This window comes from Mytilus trossulus, chromosome 6, assembly GCF_036588685.1.
Source record: "Mytilus trossulus isolate FHL-02 chromosome 6, PNRI_Mtr1.1.1.hap1, whole genome shotgun sequence".
Taxonomy (NCBI): domain Eukaryota; kingdom Metazoa; phylum Mollusca; class Bivalvia; order Mytilida; family Mytilidae; genus Mytilus; species Mytilus trossulus.
The window spans coordinates 21,784,069-21,805,685 of record NC_086378.1 but is presented as its reverse complement, the minus strand read 5'-3'; the positions used below and the strand labels follow the sequence as shown (position 1 = coordinate 21,805,685).

Genomic DNA, 21,617 nt, shown 5'->3' with positions numbered 1-21,617 from the left:
CTATGTATTTTCACTTTTACTACCAACTGATAAATTGAAACAATCTTTACCATTCAGTGATAACAACCACTTTTTTCACATTTTAATATTTTATGATGTATTTGAATGAGCGGTTATTGTTGTAAACACCATTAGAAATTTGAATTGAGATCAGTTTTGGAATATGGCAATGGGGGTTGTAAAAAAAATTGGGAGGGGGGGGGGGGGGGAGGTCAATTTTTCTCATTTCAGATTTCATAAATAAAAAGAAAATTTCTTCAAACATTTTTTGGAGAGGATTAATATTCGACAGCACAGTGAATTGCTCAAAGGCAAAATTTTTTTTTAAGTTCATTAGACCACATTCATTCTGTGTCAGAAACCTATGCTGTGTCAACTATTTAATCACAATCCAAATTTAGAGCTGAATCCAGCTTGAATGTTGTGTCCATACTTGCCCCAACCGTTCAGGGTTCAACCTCTGCGGTCGTATAATGCTGGGGCCTGCGGAGCATCTGGATGGCTTATATCTCTATAACCAAAGCATAAAGAGCAAATCTGACAGTGGTAAAAGTTCTATCTGCCCTGAAATTTTCAGATGAATCAGACAACCCGTTGTTAGGTTGCTGCCCCTGAATTGTTAATTTTAAGGAAATTTTGCTGTTTTTGGTTATTATCTTGAATATTATAACAGATAGAGATAAACTGTATTTAGCAATAATGTTCAGCAAAGTTAGATTTACTATAAAGTCAACATGATCAAAATGGTCAATTGACTCCTTAAGGAGTTATTGCCCTTTTTAGTCAATTTTAAACCATTTTTCGTAAATCTTAGTAATTTTTTACAAAAAACTTCTCCTCTGAAACTACTGGGCAAAATTAAATCAAACTTGGCCACAATTATCATTGGGGTATCAAACTTAAAATAGTGTCAAGATGGCTGGCATTGCTAAAAATAGAACATAGGGGTAAAATGCAGTTTTTGGCTTATATCTAAAAAATCAAAGCATTTAGAGCAAACCTGAGATGGTTAAAACTGTTTATCGTGCTTGATTACCTGATAAACGCTATTTATCCTAAAAATTGCGTCCCCCGTTTGTAACCTCAACGTTAGTGCTAAAGTGCACGACGTTGCTGGCAGACAATTTTGACGTTATCTCTGCAAATTACTGGCTATATTTTTCAGATATTTAAATATTGCTTGTAAAGTACTATCTATAAATTGGTAATATTGTTTCTGGAAATAAAATCATGTGAATAACAAAAACCTCTCTCTGTTTGTGGTCTAAGGGAGAAACATTTCAAGAAAAGTTATTAAGGAACTGGCAGGGTTTCCCCTGGGTCAATTATTTTTTTCGCCACCTCCTTGCCAAAATAATATATTTTTCGCCACTTTATTATTTTTTTCGCCAAATAACATAACTATATTTTTCGTTTAAAATTTACATTTTTTCTACCCCCCCCCCCCTCTTTCCCCCTTTCCCTTTAATAAGACGATTTTGCCCATTGTGTCTATGATTATGCTCTCAAACTTATTTTAGAGTTTACATGTTAATGAATAAACACTAAAAAAATACTTTAAAACAACAGATTTTTTTAATTTAAAAGGGAAAACTATTCATTGTATTTTAAACAACTTTTCTAATTGATTGGGCCACTATACTTTTAATAATAAAGAAGATATACGTCCTGGAATATAACAAAATTAATGGACATGTTTTGATTATATAATACCAGTATAGTTCGTAGGGAAAGTTTCTTTAAAAGAAAAATACTGATGTTCCCTTTTGTACTAAGAAGTTTTTTTTACAACAAAATAAAAGCTTTTATCACATTAAATTGATCCCTCGTTTCATGTGTAGTCATTACATTGAAGGGCTACTCTCATTCGAGCCAACCTTTTGGATAGATTTCTTCATAACGACAGTTTTCTTTTCTTGACCATCGTAAATAAAAAAAGCTGAGACGTAAAACTAGGCTTGAAACACGTGTGTCACTCAAACGACTTTAAAAACGTCTTCCTTATCAGTTACCGATATTTAAGTCAAAGGATAATTAAAGTTTTAAATCCGAGATTTTCCTTGCTTTTGGACATTTTTCGTCACAACAACAGCTTTCTTTTCTAAATTATCTTTAAAAGCGGAAGAGACGTCAAAAGTTTGCTTCAAACACGTGCGTCGCAAAGTGGTAAATAAATTCTGTATGTGACATTTAGCAGAAGCCATTTAACCATATCATTTTGTCAAACAATTCAATCAACGCCTTTATTAATATAGTCCTTTGTTGTCGATAGCTATAAAATGCAATCAGCTGATTATTGATTTTCTGTCCAAACCTTAATGAGGTCAAGGTGAATTCCGAGTATTGTCTGATCGGGTAAAGTCCGAGAAACTCGAAAAAAAGTAAATAAACAAGATGGAGGAAAATAAATCGTTCTATATATTTCTTTCGCCAAATTCTTTCGCAAATGACGAATTTTTATCGCCACAATTATTATTTTTTCGCAAATTGCGAAAATGGCGACCGCCAGCGGAAACCCTGGGAACTGCTGATAATTTTTACAGATTTTGAAATTAAAGACTAGGCAATTTAGAACACGACATACAGGTACATTTACTGTACACACTTGTATATTATTTTATACCGTATGTTGACCTCTAAATTTAATTTGTTTTGTTTGGTGGGGTGCAGTTTCATTATAAAAATTCCTTAAAATCCTTTTATTCACGTTTTAATCACTGAGAATCCGGTTTTGTTGATACAATTTAAAAGTTAACGTTGTTTTGGACAGTAAATCAAATTTAACGCGCATTGCAATTCAAATTAGAATTTATGTGAGTGCCTAAAATATTTCGAATGCGAATTAAACTAATTCGAGTTAGTTAATGTGAATCGAATTGGAATGACGTGTGAACTCAGCATTATCCTGCAAACGGAACTTCTTTTCTTGTATCATCGTGTAATGTGTTTTCGTACTATTAACAATTTTCACTGCTTACGGTTTTTACTGTTGAGTTTTTATTTAGGTGTTTACTCAAATTTAAAAAGCATGTCCTGTAGATTGATTTTAGGTATCTAGTTTTTTTGTCAATGATTTCTACGATTTTTTACTGTTTCCGATTACTTTGCGATTTTTGTATGTCAAAAAAACGGCGTCATATGTTTTCGTATGAAATAAAAACTGGATCAGTACACGGACAGGAAATGACTACAAAATCCGGAAATAATTTTTTCAAAGTCGTGGTTCAGGTGATCGGTTGAATCATAAAAAAAGTTATTAAATACTTTTCAGTACTAAAAATTACTAGTAAATAGTGTAAGGTTGGTGTTTCGTGTGATGACATTTTTAGATTTTGATTAATTTCAGATTGGCACCTGGTTTGTACAAAATACATTATTTTTTCTAAAATAAAATGCAGTTTTCAAAATTTATGATTAAATATAAAAAGTTAAGACTGTTTTCATCTTCATGTATCAAGGATGTATAAAAAAAAATTGTCAATGAAATTTTGAATAGTTAGATTTTGAACAACCATTTTATATAAGAACCCTGCTAACTTTAACTCGATGGTTTGTAATTAAAACGGCCAAAAAAACACATGACAGTCATATGTCTTGAAGATCCGGTGTCTGACTTGCAAAAAACATATCTGGACTTTATTTTAACCCTTCAGAATTTTTTTCCACAACTATTCTAGTGATGCGTATTTTTGACATTAAATAAAAATGGCTAAATAGGTCAGTTTTATTTAATTTGTTCTAACGTCTTTAAAAAGCGACATTGAATATGTTTTAAATATATCAAGTTGTAGTGGTGTTGTTGTTCTAAATATAGAAACAGAAAAACATGCCACAATGTACGCGTATGCAGTCGAAACCGACGAAACGTGGTTGATACGAAAACATATGACATACGAAAACATATGACACGACGATACATAAATTGCAGCACATAACTTAGGCAGTTACTTTTCTCGTTTGAATTTTTTTACATTGTCATTTCGTGATCTTTTATACTGAGCTGACTATGCGATATGGGATTTGCTCATTGTTGAAGACCGTACGGTGACCTATTGTTATTAATTTCTGTGTCATGTTTGTCTCTTGTTGAGAGCTGTCTCATTGGCAATTATACCACTTTTTCTGTTTTATGTGGTCAGAAAACAAAAGTAAAATCTTATAAAGGAGAATCTTCAATTTGCTAAAGAATACTTTTGTCCAAACAATGAAACTATAACTTTGATTTTTAGCTCACCTGGCCCAAAGGGCCAAGTGAGCTTTTCTCATCACTTGGCGTCCGGTGTCCGTCGTCGTCGTCGTCGTCGTTGTCGTTAACTTTTACAAAAATCTTCTGAAACTACTAAGCAAAATTAAACCAAACTTGGCCACAATCATCATTGGGGTATTAAGTTTAAAAATTGTGTTGCGTGACCCGCCAAACCAACCAAGATGGCCGCCATGGCTAAAAATAGAACATAGGGGTAAAATGCAGTTTTTGGCTTATAACTCTGAAACCAAAGCATTCAGAGCAAATCTGACATGGGGTATAATTGTGACCAGGTCAAGATCTATCTGCTCTGAAATTTTCAGATGAATCAGACAACCCGTTTTTGGGTTGCTGCCCCTGAATTAGTAATTTTAGGGACATTTTGCTGTTTTTGATTATTATCTTGAATATTATTATAGATAGAGATAAACTGTAAACAGCAATAATGTTCAGCAAAGTAAGATTTACAAATAAGTCAACATGACCAAAATGGTCAGTTGACCCTGTTAGGAGTTATTGCCCTTTAAAGTAAATTTTTAACCATTTTTCGTAGATCAAACATATCTTTTACAAAAATCTTCTCCTCTGAAACTACTGGGCTATATTAAACCAAACTTGGCCACAATCATCATTTGGGTATCTTGTTTAAAAAATGTGTGGCGTGACTCGGCAAACCAACCAAGATGGCTGCCATGGCTAAAAATAGAACATAGGAGAAAAATACAGTCTTTGGCTTATAACTCAAAATCCAAAGCATTAATAGCAATCTGACATGTGGTAAAATTGTTCATCAGGTTTAGATCTATCAGCCCTGATAGTTTCAGCCCTGATATTTTCAGATGAAAAGGACAACCAGTTGTTGGGTTGCTGCCTCTGAATTGGTAATTTTAGGGAAATTTTGCTGTTTTTGTTTATTATTTTGAATATTATTATAGATAGAGATAAACTGTAACAGCAATACTGTACAGCAAAGTAAGACCTAAAAATAAGTCAACATGACCAAAATGGTCAATTGACCCTCTAAGGAGTTATTGTCCTTTATAGTCAATTATTTAACAATTTTCATAAAATTTATAAATTTTTACTAAATTTTCCACTTAAATTACTGGGCTAAGTTTATTATCTATAGAAATAATTGTAAGCAACAAGAATGTTCAGTAAAGTAAGATACATGTACAAACACATCACCATCACCAAAACACAATTTTGTCACGAATCCATATGCGTCCTTTGTTTAATATTCACATACACCAAGGTGAGCGACACAGGCTCTTTAGAGCCTCTAGTTTTGATTTGGTAAAATCCTGGTAAAATAGTAATAACTCGACAAACATACTTATATCATATAAGAGAAAATTGTTTTAGTAAGGGAATAAATTGTATATTATTGTATTATTTGTTTATTGTCATAGTATTGTTCATAAGTGATATATACTGTGATACCATTCATTTGCTACCATAGATGTAAATAAGATACCATTAATCAATTTAGGGCGTATTAGTTACTGTTTCTTGGTAAATGATTGACTTATTGTTAATTGTTATAAAAGTTCATAATATATTTCACTTCTAGTTAATAAATTCTTAACTTATTGAACATCTCCTTATACATGCTACATTCCGCTAAGGTTTAATAATAGGAGTACGGGATACCGGTATTACCAATCCTCCCTTATAAAATGCTCTAGGTCCATCGATAGGTACACTAAGTTTCTTGGATATAAAATTGTTGTTGTTGAGGAATTTGTTGCTGATAACATCTCACAGGTAGCAGGTCAGACCTGGTCACCTGCTTCAATATATTTTAAAGAAATGTGTTTTAGCATCATCATTATCTTATTCTATTCACAGTCAAATTTTTCCATTCAAAAGCAAACATTTAAAAAATCAGCGACAATTATTTGGTGACCAGTCAGCGTTTTTGAGTTTGCACACTGCCTTTTTTGTACTACTCTATTGGACTCCTGATTCTCCTTTTTTAGATGCCTGTCAAAATTTTGAAGGGACGTTTTATGGTATACAAATGTCTGGTGTCCTTCCGTCCATCTGTCTGTCTGTCCATCTGTCTGTCTGGTGAAACATGTTGCACCGTAACTTGAGAACGACTTATCCAAATTTCATGAAACTTAACATAGTTGTTTCTTATGATGGTCAAATGATCTGTATACTTTTTGGTGAAAATAAGATTAAAACTTTTTGAGTAACGGCACTTTGTAACTAAAACAGGAGTGTGTTTTTTTCACATGTCGCACAGTATCTCAAAAACGATTCTTGATTATGGCTTAAAACTTTAAACACTTTTTAGTTATATTAATCTTAATATCTGTATACTTTTTGGTGATGATTCAAAATTTTATTTTTGAGTTATTGAGTATTTTGTAAAAAAGGGGGAGTTTTTTTTTACATGTCACACTATATCTCAAATAAGATTTATGATTTGAGAACTAATCAAATGAAATATAGGGAGAGTCCTTAGGATCACCCTACCCACTCCTGTCTGATAACTTAGAAACATATAAGATCCCCCACCCTCACCCATATATATTTATGTATTAGACAATATAACAAATCAAATGAAATTAGTGGAAGTCACTGGGGCCCCCACCCCCACCTGTTTGAAAACTTGATAATGGTTGAGATCCCCACCCATAAACCATATATATTCATGTATGGGACAATATAAAAAATCAAATGAAAAATAGGGGTAGTCCCTAGGGTCACCCCTCACCCTCTTGTGTGTGTTTTGAGAACTTGTAAAAGATTGAGATACCAAAGCCTAAACCATATTCATTCCTGTTGGTCATTTAAAAAAAGATTGAATGACATACAAGGTCAATCTCATAGGTGACACATATGCATATCACTTTGCTAGACCCTAACACCTGTCATTTTATTCCAAACTTAGACATTATGGACCTGGGGTGAAGGTAAGAGTCATTTACATTTACTATGGACAGGTCAGTCAGACCTCACTGTTGATCCCTGTAGTAGTAAACATTTGTCTGATTTGTAACTTTTGCACTTTACAACACAAACTTAGTTTTCTTTCCAGGGAAGCAAGTCCATTCATACTTTTACAAGCTCTTCTAAAGTCAACTTGAACCACTAAAAGTCATCTAATACGAACAATTACAATCAACTAGAAGAACTGCAATCAGTGCAAATTTGTACCACTGCTGACTCATGAAAGACGCATGACCATTCATGGTCATGTGCGTTGCTATTGAAAACCTCGATAAAATACAAATTATTTGCCTTAATGATTAATTCATTAAATGAATATGAATGTACAATTATATATAAATGTTTAATGTTTGTTCTTTTAAATCTTTTAAAAAGAGTTGAAGCAACATCGCCTTATCTCAAAAATAATTTATGATTATTTCTTAAAACTTTACACACTTCTTTGTTATATAATCTAAAGATCTGTATACTTTTTGGTTTTGATTCAAAATTTTATTTTAGTGATATTTAGTTTTTGTAAAAATAAACAGGGTTGGGGGTTTCACATGTCCCGCTGTGTCTCAAAAACAATATATGGTTATTGCTTAAAACTTTCTCAGAAACTATTTATGATTATTGCATAAAACTTCCACACAAGATGTCGGGCGTATCATGCGCTCATGGCGCAGCTGTTTATTGTAATAAGGTAAACACACGTGTGGTGTCTTTACAGGATTTACTAAAGTTGAAGCTGTTTCCGGAGTTAATGGATCCACTGTACAGTTGAAATGTCCACACAGAGATACTTCTGAGACAAAACAAATTGACTGGTTTAAAAAATTTCCAGATTTGAAATATGTTGGTGGGACAAATATAAATCCAAACTTACCATCAGATTTAAAAAACAGATTAGCAGTCACAGGTGATCAGAGTAAAGGAGAATACCATTTGAGTATATCTGATGTTAGGAAGAGTGATGAAGGAACTTATGAGTGTTCACTGTCTAGTACAGTAGGTGCTGTTACTACAATCAAATTAACTGTTATTAGTAAGTATTGTGATTCTTTTTTTTTTAGCTCACCTGGCCTAAAAGGCCAAGTGAGCTTTTCTCATCACTTGGCGTGAATTGGACAACCCGGTTTTGGGTTGCTGGCCCTGAATTAGTAATTTTAAGGAAATTTTGCTGTTTTTGGTTATTATCTTGATATTATTATAGATAGAGATAAACTGTAAACAGCAATAATGTTCAGCAAAGTATGATTTACAAATAAGTCAACATGACAGAAATGGTCAGTTGACCCTTTTAGGAGTTATTGCCCTTTATAGTCAATTTTTAACCATTTTTCGTAAATCTTAGTTATCTTTTACAAAAATCTTCTCCTCTCAGACTTTTGGGCCAGATTTATCCAAACTTAGGCAACAATCATCTTTTGGGTAAGTTATTTGAAAAATGTGTCCGGTGACTTGGCCATCCAACCAAGATAGCCGCCATGGCTAAAAAGAGAACATAGGGGTAAAATGCAGTTTTTGGCTTTTAACTCAAAAACCAAAGCAAATCTGACATGAAGTAAAATTGTTAACCAGGTCAACATTTATCTGCTCTGAAATTTTGAGATGAATCGGACAACCCGTTGTTTGGTTGCTGACCCTGAATAGTTAGTTTTATAAGGAAATTTTGCTGTTATTGGTCATTATCTTGAATATTATTATTGATAGAGATAAACTGTAAACAACAATAATGTTAAGCAAAGTAAGATTTACAAATAAGTCAACATGACCGAAATGGTCAATTGACCCCCTAAGGAGTCATTGTTCTTTATAGTAAATTTTGAACAATTTTCATAAAATTTGTAAATTTTTACTAACATTTTCCACTGAAACTACTGGGCCAAGTTCATTATAGATAGAGATAATTTTAAGCAGCAAGAATGTTCAGTAAAGTAAGATGTACAAACACATCACCATCACCAAAACACAATTTTGTCATGATTCCATCTGCTTCCTTTAATATTCACATAGACCAAGGTGAGTGAAACAGGCTCTTTAGAGCCTCTTGTTTCTTTTTATACGACCGCAAAATTTGAAAATTTGTTCGTCGTATATTGCTATCACGTTGGTGTCGTCGTCCGAATACTTTTAGTTTTCACACTCTAACTTTAGTAAAAGTGAATAGAAATCTATGAAATTTGAACACAAGGTTTATGACCACAAAAGGAAGGTTGGTATTGATTTTGGGAGTTTTGGTCCCAACATTTTAGGAATTAAGGCCAAAAAGGGCCCAAATAAGCATTTTCTTGGTTTTCGCACTATAACTTTAGTTTAAGTAAATAGAAATCTAAGAAATTTTGACACAAGGATTATGACCTCAAAAGAAAGGTCGGGATTGATTTTGGGAGTTTTGGTTTCAACAGTTTGGGAATTAGGGGCCAAAAAGGGCCCAAATAAGCATTATTCTTGGTTTTCGCACAATAACGTTAGTTTAAAAAAAATAGAAATCAATGAAATTTAAACACAATGTTTATGACCACAAAAGGAAGGTTGGTATTGATTTTGGGAGTTAAGGTCCCAACAGTTTAGGAATTAGGGGCCAAAAAGGGACCCAAATAAGCATTTTTCTTGGTTTTCGCACCATAACGTTAGTATAAGTAAAAAGAAATCTATGAAATTTAAACACAAGGTTTATGACCATAAAAGGAAGTTTGGTATTGATTTTGGGAGTTTTGGTCCCAACAGTTTAGGAATAAGGGGCCCAAAGGGTCCAAAATTAAACTTTGTTTGATTTCATCAAAATTGAATAATTGGGGTTCTTTGATATGCCGAATCTAACTGTGTATGTAGATTCTTAACTCGTGGTCCCATTTTCAAATTGGTCTACATTAAGGTACAAAGGGTCCAAAATTAAACTTAGTTTGATTTTGACAAAAAATGAATCAGTTGGGTTCTTTGATATGCTGAATCTAAAAATGTACTTAGATTCTTGATTATTGGCCCAGTTTTCAAGTTGGTCCAAATCGGGGTCCAAAATTAAACTTTGTTTGATTTCATCAAAAATTGAATAAATGGGGTTCTTTGATATGCCAAATCTAACTGTGTATGTAGATTCTTCATTTTTGGTCCTGTTTTCATATTGGTCTACATAAAAGTCCAAAGGGTCCAAAATTTAACTTAGTTTGATTTTAACAAAAATTGAAATTTTGGGGTTCTTTGATATGCTAAATCCAAACATGTACTTAGATTCAAGTTGGTCCAAATCAGGATCTAAAATTATTATTTTAAGTATTGTGCAATAGCAAGTCTTTTCAATTGCACAGTATTGCACAATGGCAAGAAATATCTAATTGCACAATATTGTGAAATAGCAAATTTTTTTTTAATTAGAGTTATCTTTCTTTGTCCAGAATAGTAAGCAAGAAATATCTAATTGCACAATATTGTGCAATAGCAAAAAAAGTTTTTTTCAATTGGAGTTATCTTTCTTTGTCCAGAATCAACTTAAATCTTTGTTATATATAATATACAATGTATATTCACTTTTTACTACCAACTGATAAATTAAAATAATCTTTACCATTCAGTGATAACAAGCAGTTTTTTTACATCTTTATATTTTATGATGTATTTAAATGAGTAGTTATTGTTGCAAACTCCATTAGAAATTTTAATTGAGATTAGTTTTGGAATAAGGGAAAGGGGGATGTGATTAAAAAAATTGGGTTCAATTTTTCTCATTTGAAATTTCATAAATAAAAAGAAAATTTCTTCAAACATTTTTTTGAGAGGATTAATATTCAACAGCATAGTGAATTGCTCTAAGAGAAAACAAACATTTTAAGTTCATTAGAACACATTCATTCTGTGTCAGAAACCTATGCTGTGTCAACTATTTAATCACAATCAAAATTTAGAGCTGAATCCAGCTTGAATGTTGTGTCCATACTTGCCCCAACCGTTCAGGGTTCAACCTCTGCGGTCGTATAAAGCTACGCCCTGCGGAGCATCTGGTTCTCAGTGTTATATTATTATATTTGAATTTTACAGTTGTTAGAGATGCAAAAAGTATCAGTACCTTTTCTTGTATTTATTTACAGAAAAGTATAGATTCCAGACAAACTGTGCACATTGTATTGTATATAAATGACCCTTGTCTAACACCCTGTTTAGATCAAGTTAAATGTGAGAAGCTTGTCCTTCTGTAAGAATACCCATTAATGAGCCATGAAATTTACCCATTTAATTTAGGTATTCTATGGTTGAATGCTTACACTATCTTAGAAATAGACCAAAATACAAAAACCCAACTTCTGTACCATGAATACATGATCAAAGTCAGCCGACACTTGGTCTGTCATTGGCAGTGATATATGGACATAACCATGAAAACTTAACTGTAACATCCTGACCATAAAGTTTAAGGATGATGTACCCTAGTGTTGATTCAATGCTAAACAAATGGACATTTTATAGAAAATCCACAGCATTTCTCCCTGTACTCTCATAGTTGGCAATTCAGTGCTTGATAGATAGAGTGTTATTCAATTTGAGAATGTGCTTTTATCTTATAAACAATCCCCACCCCAAAACTAAACATATTTTTGTAAAGGACAATAAAACAAACCAAATGAAATATAGGGGGGGTGGGGTCATCCCACCCCTAAACCATACATATTCTTGTATGGAACAATACAACAAATCATTTGAAATATCAGTCACCCCACACCCTTCTTTTTGCATGCAAACTTATAAACAGTCAAGAAGGTCCCCCCCTTAAAACCATTTATATTCTTGTATGGGCCAAAAATAAATTAAATTGGAAGAGGGAAAGTATCCTGAAAATCCCCCCCCCCCCCCCCCCCCTTTTTTTAAGTACTCAAGTTTGTTAACCAAAATAAAATTGGGAGCTTCTGATTAAATTTTGATAATTTATTAACTTTACAGCCAACCTACCATCAAGTTTGAGTATGGAAAATGTCGGGGTGGACAAGATATTAAATGGTATTGAGGGAAACAATCTGGTGATAACTTGTCATGCAAATGGTGGAGAACCTAAGCCTGATGTGAAGTTACTAATACCAGATTCTGTTGTTAAAATCGCCAAAGAAACTGTACAGTATGCATTAGAACCAGTAAACAGATTTTATGATGGCAAGAATGTAACATGTTTGGCAGGTTATGAAGAGATTTCTTACTATCCACTAAATGATTCAGCTAAAATTTATCTGAAATGTGAGTAAATTAATTGAATGCTTAAGAATATCTAAATAATAAAAAATGAGAAATTCAGTTACTATACGACCGCAAAATAATTTATATATTGCTATCAGGTCGTAGTTGTCAGATTAGTCGTTCGAAGACATAGTTTCCAGACAAAAACTTTAGTTTAAGTGTATGGATCTCTATAAGATTTGACATAATGCTTCAATACACAAATGAAGATTGGGATTATTTTTTGTGTGATGGTCCGAACCGGTTAGGAATAAGGGGTCAAAAAGGGGCCCAAAACAAGCATTTTTCTAGTTTCAGGCCAAGATATTGCCCTGAAATTGTACCACAAGAAGGTTCAGTACCACAAGTAGAAGTTAGATTTTCTTTTTAGGGGTAATTGCCCAAACCACGCAGGTACTAGGGGCCAAAAAGGCACAAGAACCCTCAAGATTACAGAATTAAACAGTGAATTCTCAAATATATAAAAAAAAAAATAGGGGGGGGGGGGTATTTTTTTTCTCAAGATTGAAGAAATTTTCCAGTTTCAAAGATAAATTGGGTATCAAAATTTATTTGGCTAATGTTTTGTATAACATATTTACTAATTATTGTATAGTATTGCACAAAATCAAGAAATTTTCAATTGAATATAAATTCAAATCCTATAACCAACTTAAAGTTTTTTTACTGCATTTATTCTGTATCATAATCTATAATGTGTCAAATACATAATTACAATCCAAATTCAGACCTATATCAAGTTTGTCCATTTTTACCCCAACTGTCCAGGGTTGGACCTCCTTGTTTGTATCCAGCTGCACTTGGCAAACCAGTCTATTTGTTGATTGACTTCTCATTTTCATCTATTGCTATTTTCATGCTAATTTTTCTTTGTGGCTTTCTTTTGATAGTTGAAAATACAAATAAATGAAACTAATAGGATACCAAAAAAATATCTTTGAGACATGAGAAAATGTAATGCTTTCCTTTTTATAAGAACGCAACATTTTTTTATCATGTTTTGGTGCCTGAGCATTGTTGCTATCTTTGTCATCGTTGTTGAAACCATTGTTGTCCTAAACCGAAGACATTTAGTTTTCAGACAGTGCATGTTGTAACTAGACAATTAGTGTATTTATCTCTCCAACCAGATAAACTAAATAACTTAGTACTTTAAATAAAACTAATACTAAGAATGACCACTGCCCTTTCCTTGATCTTGATATCTATATCACTAACAGAGAGCTGAATACTAAGATTTATGATAAAAGAGATGATTTTTCATTTCCTATCGTGAATTATCCATTTTTAGATGGTGACGTTCCCTTGTCATCATCTTACGCTGTTTATATATCTCAACTTGTACGATTCCCTTGTGTATGTAACAACATTTTAGATTTTAACGAGAGAAATTTATGTATTACTGAAAATTTATTACACCAGGGTTTTCAATATCACAAACTAGTCAAAACATTTATTAAATTTTATTATCGGTATAAGGACATCATTCTTAAATATAGCTCAACATGCAGACTTCTTATACGTTCAGGTATTTTCACATCCATTTTTTTATGGAAATATTCTTTATAAAGCACAAAGGTGTCATTATTAACCTCAGAAACTAACAAAACCTTTGAATAGACTTATTTATATTAAGAAGGGATATAGTTACGATACTGTTGTCAGGTCATTAAAGATTGCATATTTTGGCGTTAATATTGATTCACATATAGGGTCTTTGCATCGGAACTATACACATTTATTCAAAAACCAGTTGTTGGCATGACACGGGTTAATTGTTCTTCTCATATATGTTATGATGGTATGATACTAAACCCCTAATGGGAAGGATTGTGCATGATGTTCATATGATGAAATCATAATCTTTCAGTCAGTTTAATTGAGGTCTGGAGCTGGCATGTTTGTTAACTGCTAGTAGTCTGTTGTTATTTATGTATTATTGTCATTTTGTTTATTTTGTTTGGTTACATCTTCTGACATCAGACTCAGACTTCTCTTAAACTGAATTTTAATGTGCGTATTGTTATGCATTTACTTTTCTACATTGGCTAGAGGTATAGGGGAGGGTTGAGATCTCTTAAACATGTTTAACCCAGCCACATTTTTGAGCCTGTCCCAAGTCAGGATCCTCTGGCCTTTGTTAGTCTTGTATTATTTTAATTTTAGTTTCTTGTGTACAATTTGGAAATAAGTTCGGCGTTCATTATCACTGAACTAGTATGTATTTGTTTAGGGGCCAGCAGAAGGACACATCTGGGTGCGGGAATTTCTCGCTACATTTAAGACATGTTGGTGACCTCCTGCTGTTTTTTTTTTTTCTATGGTTGGGTTGTTGTCTCTTTGACACATTCCCCATTTTCTCAATTTTATACCATACGAAACCAATAAATTGTTAAAATGTGTTCCATTGTCAGCCGATGACGAGTAAATACACAGAGCTCTAACATTAGCAGGATGTACCACCTGTTTTTTTAACGGAAGTCTGTGTGAGTTAGTCTATAGAGTAGATGGTAAAGTCTAAACTATCAAACTGGGGACAGATGAGTCACCAGTAAAATATAAAAAAAACCATTTAAGATGTACAAAAGATCTAAAAATGGGAAAATGTTATGCTAAAATATTTCATTAATTGGAAACCAGAATTAAGCTTTTTATACGATCGCAAAAAATTTAACTTTTTGGTCGTATATTGGTAACACGTTGGCGTCGTCGTCTGTGTCGTCGTCCGAATACTTTTAGTTTTTGCACACTAACTTTAGTAAAAGTGAATAGAAATCTATGAAATTTTAACACAAGGTTTATGACCACAAAAGGAAGGTTGGGATTTATTTTGGAGTTTAGTTCCAACAGTTTAGAAATTTGGGGCCAAAAAAGGGCCCAAATAAGTATTATTTTTGGTTTTTGCACAATAACTTCAGTTTAAGTAAATAGAAATCAATGAAATTTAAACACAAGGTTTATGACCACAAAAAGAAGTTTGGGATTGATTTTGGGAGTTGAGGTCCCAACAGTTTAGGAAGTCCTTTGAAAAATAAAAAAGTTATTAGCATTTTTATTTGGTCCTGCCATTGTCGATGTTGGTCATGTCATTATCAGAGTTGGTCATGTCACATTTTATAAAGTTTCTTACAATTTTTTTATTTTTTTTTCTTAAATCTATTTATCAAATGATGAAATCTTATTATGTTTCAAATTTCAGAAAAATATTTTGAGAAATAAAAGAATCTGGTCCGGTCATTGTCGAGGTTGGTCCTGTCAGCCAGCGATGGTCATGTCACCTTTTCGAAAGTTTTTGAAAATAAATCTAAATTTTTATAACATTTTGGTGTCAAAATATGACATTTCATTTTATATTTCAAATCTGAGATATTTTATTTGAAAAATAAAACAGTAATTAGCATTTTTATTTGGTCCTGTCATTCTCGATGTTGGTCCTGTCATTATAAGAATTGGTCATGTCACGTTTTCAAAAGTTTCTTACAAATTTTTTCTTTTTTTTTTCTAAAATCTATTTATCAAATGATGAAATCTTATTATATTTCAAATTTAAGATCAATCCTTTAATAAATGAAAAAGTTATTAGCATTTTCATTTGGTCCTGTCATTCGGTCCTGTCATTCAGTCAAGTCATTAGTGTAACCCACAATACAATAATTTATGAAATTTGGTTTCAGGGTTTTAAGAAGTCTGCTTTACTGTGTGATGCGTTTTCAGATGCATCACTCGAAGACTTTCTGGTTTACCTAACACTTGTATGATTTTACACATGATAGCCAAGTTGAAAGTTTTTTCACATTTTTCTCAGGAACTACAATATAAGGATTTCTGAAATTTGGATTCAGGGTTTACATAAGACAGCTTTACCGTGCGATGTGTTTTCAGATTCATCACTAGACTGCTTCCTGTTTACCGAACAAGTTTTTAAGTTAAATTTCTTAATAGGCCACATTCATTCTGTGTCAGAAACCTATGTTGTGTCAACTATTTAATCACAATCCAAATTCAGAGCTGTATCAAGCTTAAATGGTGTGTCCATACTTGCCCCAACTGTTCAGGGTTCGACCTCTGCGATCCAATAAAGATGCTCTCTGCGGAGCATCTGGTTATGTTAGTGTATTGTATTGAATGCATTCTTTATTTCAAATTAACAGATGTAACCAAGAAGTTTGGTTGCCTTAACCAAACAACCCGGAAGTTGAACCAGTTACTATGGTTTCGAACCAAAGAACCAAGGTTCAGAACCAGAAAACCCAGATGGAACCAAGGTTTAGAACCAGAGTGCCCGGATATAACCTAATTGCATTCGGAATTCTCATGACTTTTTATACCTTAAATGTATTTTCCAAATCATTTATTTATTAAGTATATTTATATATAATATAATTATATATAATTATATATATATATATAATAAATAACGAATCACATTTAGTCCTTGAAAGCTAGGTTTGATGCACAATTAATCTTTTATTTCAGCTCTTCTAATACCTATGATAAGTTTTTCATAATATATACTGATATTTTAAAGTTGAAGGTGTCATTGTTGGCTTTTGGTTTTCCTGTCTGACACTAGTCATTTTTGGAGCCCTTTATAGCTTGCTATTCGGTGTGAGCCATGGCTCTGTGTTGAAGACCGTACTTTGGCCTACAATGGGTTTTGTTTAACAAATTGTGACATGGATGGAGAGTTGTCTCATTGGCACTCAATCCACATCTTCTTCTATCTTTTTGATTATTTTGTGATAAGATACATTTGATTCCCAACTTTTCCTTTGTTCTCTCATTTAGCTATATAGTCGACACTCGTTTTAAAAACTTTATGAATTTTAGAAAACTTTAAAATTCTAAATAATTTGAAGTGAGCGTTATTCCCCTGCTGTTTTGAGTTTTTTTTATTGTCCGTATGTCCATCAGTCCGTTCTTCTATCCTTTTAAATAAATGGACTTTAACTTAATACATAACTTCATTCAAATATGAATCATTAGTCTGTGTACATGGTTAGCCAAGTAGTATATCCTTTATTACGTAAATGCCTTTATTTTCTGCAAAGATTTATTATGGACTGACTGTTTCATCTTTTCTAAAGTCTGTCAATCTGTCTATCAAAGATTCTGTCCTGTATAAGGTTAAAGTTTTTGTTTATGGTAGTTTTCCATGAAAAAGTTGAACCATTTATAAACTTTATTCACATTCTTAATGAAATGGAAAGCTCTAGCTATCCTTAAATAGCCAGCAATCACAGATTTAGGATCATTCGAAAAGAATAATATGGATAATATTAAAAAGAAAATGTGTTATGAGTGCCAATGGGACAACTCTCCATCCAAATAGCAATATTTAACAATTTTAGGTCAACATGTGGCCTTGAACAAGGAGCCTTGGCTCATACCAAACAACACGCTATAAGGGGTCCAAAAATGACTAGTGTAAAACAGTTCAAACAGGAAAACTAATGGTCTTATCTATATGAAAAAAAAGAGAAACTAGAAACATATATGAACCACATTAAAAAACGTTGTTAACAAAACGTTGTTAATAGATAAGCAATTTTTTTTATGAACATTTATATTCTATTATTATCATTTTCAGTAAAGCCTAATGCTCCTACATTTAGCTCTGACTTAGTACAAACAGAGGAGACCAAACCTCTTCTAATATCTTGTACATCAACTGGAAGCCGTCCAAAGGCTTCAATATACTGGTTACTAGGAGATAGTAAAACTAATGTTACAGCCAATTCATCAGAAACAAAATACTCTCATGACCAAAACACTGACATGCATAGTGTAACATCTACGTTATTATACAGTGTTGATAGAATTTATAACAGGAAACGTCTTTTTTGTGGAGCAAGTAATGAGGTCACATCGCAGCAAGGAAGTGGCGTAGAGACTTATAAAACATTGAATATAACATGTAAGTTAAAATTCTTATTTAATTTTGTAAAGACAAACTTATAAATTTTTTTAAAGGAGGAGCTAAAGATAAAGCAGCTGCACAGTCAAACTCATAGATCGAAAATAAACTGACAATGCTAAAACTAAAAAAGAAAAAGACAAACAGACAAACAATAGTACACACCACCACAGTGTAGATACTATTCTGTACGCTATCTGGCAGTCGAGATTTTCGAAGCGATGATTTCCAACTGGCTAACAGGTCGGTTTCGGCTACAGTGACTTTTCTTATCATTTGTTTACTCCTATATCTATAAAGTGCCTTGAACATCTTCAAGGTATGTAAAGCATCATAAATATGAGTATAACTGTAAAAAAAACATGCATTAGAATATAAAATATATGTGTGCATCTACCTCAGGCATAGGTTACCTTAGCCGTTTTTGACAAAAACTTTTAGGAATTTTGGTCAGTACTGCTCTTCAACTTCGTACTTTATTTGGCCCTTTAAATTTTTTGGATTCGAGCGTCACTGATGAGTCTTTTGTAGACGTGTGTCTGGCATATATACAAAATTTAGTCCTGGTATCTATGATGATTTTCTTCACAACAACTTGATAGAAACAAGTGAATTCGATGGATAATTTTGCTCTCGTAGTACAAAGCAAATAATCTTTTATTGCAAATATTTGCATCAGTTTACAATTAAATATAAACTGTTTCAATATTCTTTTTGTATTTAAGTAGAATATTTGTATTTCCCATAAAAAACAAATGTTTTCCTTGGGGATCCCAAAATAAATTACTGTACGATCAGTCTAAAACTGACTGTATTCTAAAAGCGATTTCAGACTTTTTAAACCACCTCAAAAATTGAAAAATATTTGGTCGTATATTGATATCATGTTGGGGTCATCGTCGATCGTTGTCGTCGTCGTCGTAGGCCTCCGAAGACTTTTGGTTTTCGCACTATAACTTAAAGTATAAGTGAATAGAAATCTATGAAATTTAAACACAAGGTTTATGACCATAAAAGGAAGGTTGGGATTGATTTTGGGAAGTTTTCGTCCCAACAGGTTAAGAATTAGGGACCAAAAAGGACCCAAATAAACATTTTCTTGGTTTTCGCACTATAACTTTAGTTTAAATAAATAAAAATCTATGAAATTTGTACACAAGGTTTATGACCAGTAAAGGAAGGTTGAGATTGATTTATACAGTTTTAGTCTTAACAGTTTAGTAATTAGGGGTCAATAGTTATCAAAGGTACCAGGATTATAATTTAGTATGCCAGACACGTGTTTTGTCTACATAAGACTCATCAGTGACGCTCAAATCAAAAATATTAAAAACCCAAACAAGTACAAAGGGCCCAAAATAAGCATTATTCTTGGTTTCCGCACAATAACTTCAGAATAAGTAAATAGAAATCAATGAAATTTAAACAAAACGGAAGGTTTAATAGGATTGATTTTGGGAGTTAAGAAATTAGGGACCAATAAGGGGCCCAAATAATCATTTTTCTTTTTTTTTCTCCATAACTTTAGTATAAGTAAAAAGATCTCTCAAATTTAAACACAAGGTTTATGACCATAAAAGGAAGGTTGGGATTGATTTTGGGAAGTTTTGGTCCCAACAGGTTGAGAATTAAGGACCAAAAAGGACCCAAATAAACATTTTCTTGGTTTTCGCACTATAACTTTAGTTTAAATAAATAGAAATCAATGAAATTTAAACAAAAACGAAGGTTTAATAGGATTGATTTTGGGAGTTTAGAAATTAGGGACCAATAAGGGGCCCAAATAAGCATTTTTCTTTTTTTTTTCTCCGTAACTTTAGTATAAGTAAATAGAAATCTCTCAAATTTAAACACAGATTAAAGACCATAAAAGGAAGGTTGGGATTATTTTGGGAGTTTTGGTCCCAACAGTTTAGGAATAAGGGCCATAAAGGGTCCAAAATTAAACTTTGTTTGATTTCATAAAAAAATGAATAATTGGGGTTCTTTGATATGCCAAATCTAACTGTGTATGTAGATTCTTAATATTTGGTCCCGTTTTCAAATTGGTCAACATAAAGGTCAAAAGGGTCCAAAATTAAACTAAGTTTGATTTTAACAATTGAATAATTGGGGTTCTTTGACATGCTGAATCTAAACATATACTTAGATTTTTGATTATTGGCCCAGTTTTCAAATTGGTCCAAATTGGGGTCCAAAATTAAACTTTGTTTGATTTCAACAAAAAGTGAATTCTTGGGGTTCTTTTGTATGCTGAATCTAAACATGGACTTTGATTTTTTATTATGGGCCCAGTTTTTAAAAATTGGTCCAAATCGTTGTCCAAAATTGAACTCTGTTCGATTTCAACAACAATTGAATCCTTGGGGTTCTTTCATATGCTGAATCTAAACTTGTATTAGAATTTTTATTATGGGCCCAGTTTTCAAGTTGGCCCAAATCGTGGTCCAAAATTTAACTTTTTATACGACCTTAAAATTTGAAAAATTTTCGTCGTATATTGCTATCATGTTGTTGCGTCGTCTGCGTTGTCGTCGTCAGAATACTTTTAGTTTTCGCACTCTAACTTTAGTAAAAGTGAATAGAAATCTATGAAATTTTAACACAAGGTTTATGACCATAAAAGGAAGGTTGGTATTGATTTTGGGAGTTTTGGTCCCAACAGTTTAGGAAAAAGGGTCCCAAAGGGTCCAAAATTAAACTTTGTTTGATTTCATAAAAAATTTAATAATTGGGGTTCTTTGATATGCCGAATCTAACTGTGTATGTAGACTCTAAATTTTTGGTCCCGTTTTCAAATTGGTCTGCATTAAGGTCCAAAGGGTCCATAATTAAACTTAGTTTGATTTTGAAAAAAAAATGAATTGGTTGGGTTCTTTGATATGCTGAATCTAAAAAATGTACTTAGATTTTTGATTATTGGCCCAGCTTTCAAGTTGGTCCAAATCAGGGTCCAAAATTAAACTTTGTTTGATTTCATAAAAAATTGAATAAATGGGGTTCTTTGATATGCCAAATCTAATTGTGTATGTAAATTCTTAATTTTTGGCCCTGTTTTTGAATTGGTATACATTAAAGGGGGTCTCATTGGGGGGTTCAGATCCCGGATCCCGCTTACTGTTTTATCAGATTCCCTTATCCTGCTTACACTATGTGCGTAAGCAATTCTCATTTTTTTGTCATTTCCCGGGTCCCGCAAGACCTCATTTCCCGTTTTCCCGACAAAATAATTTGACTTTCACGTGTCACGCTTAAAAAAAATCAGCAATCCCGTGTCACGCTTAGACC

General features: G+C 32.7%; 1 protein-coding gene across 1 annotated transcript in view; it reads left to right on the top strand.

Annotated features, from left to right (window-relative positions):
* Positions 1-18,426, top strand: part of LOC134722418 (cell adhesion molecule 2-like) — a 33,241-nt gene extending 14,815 nt beyond the window's left edge. Inside the window, exons 2-5 of the mRNA XM_063586038.1 lie at positions 7,923-8,237; positions 12,125-12,412; positions 18,003-18,128; positions 18,386-18,426. Of these exons, the coding sequence (XP_063442108.1) occupies positions 7,923-8,237; positions 12,125-12,412; positions 18,003-18,128; positions 18,386-18,426 (770 nt within the window). The remainder of the gene's footprint in view (positions 1-7,922; positions 8,238-12,124; positions 12,413-18,002; positions 18,129-18,385) is intronic.
* Positions 18,427-21,617: the final 3,191 nt, after the last annotated feature.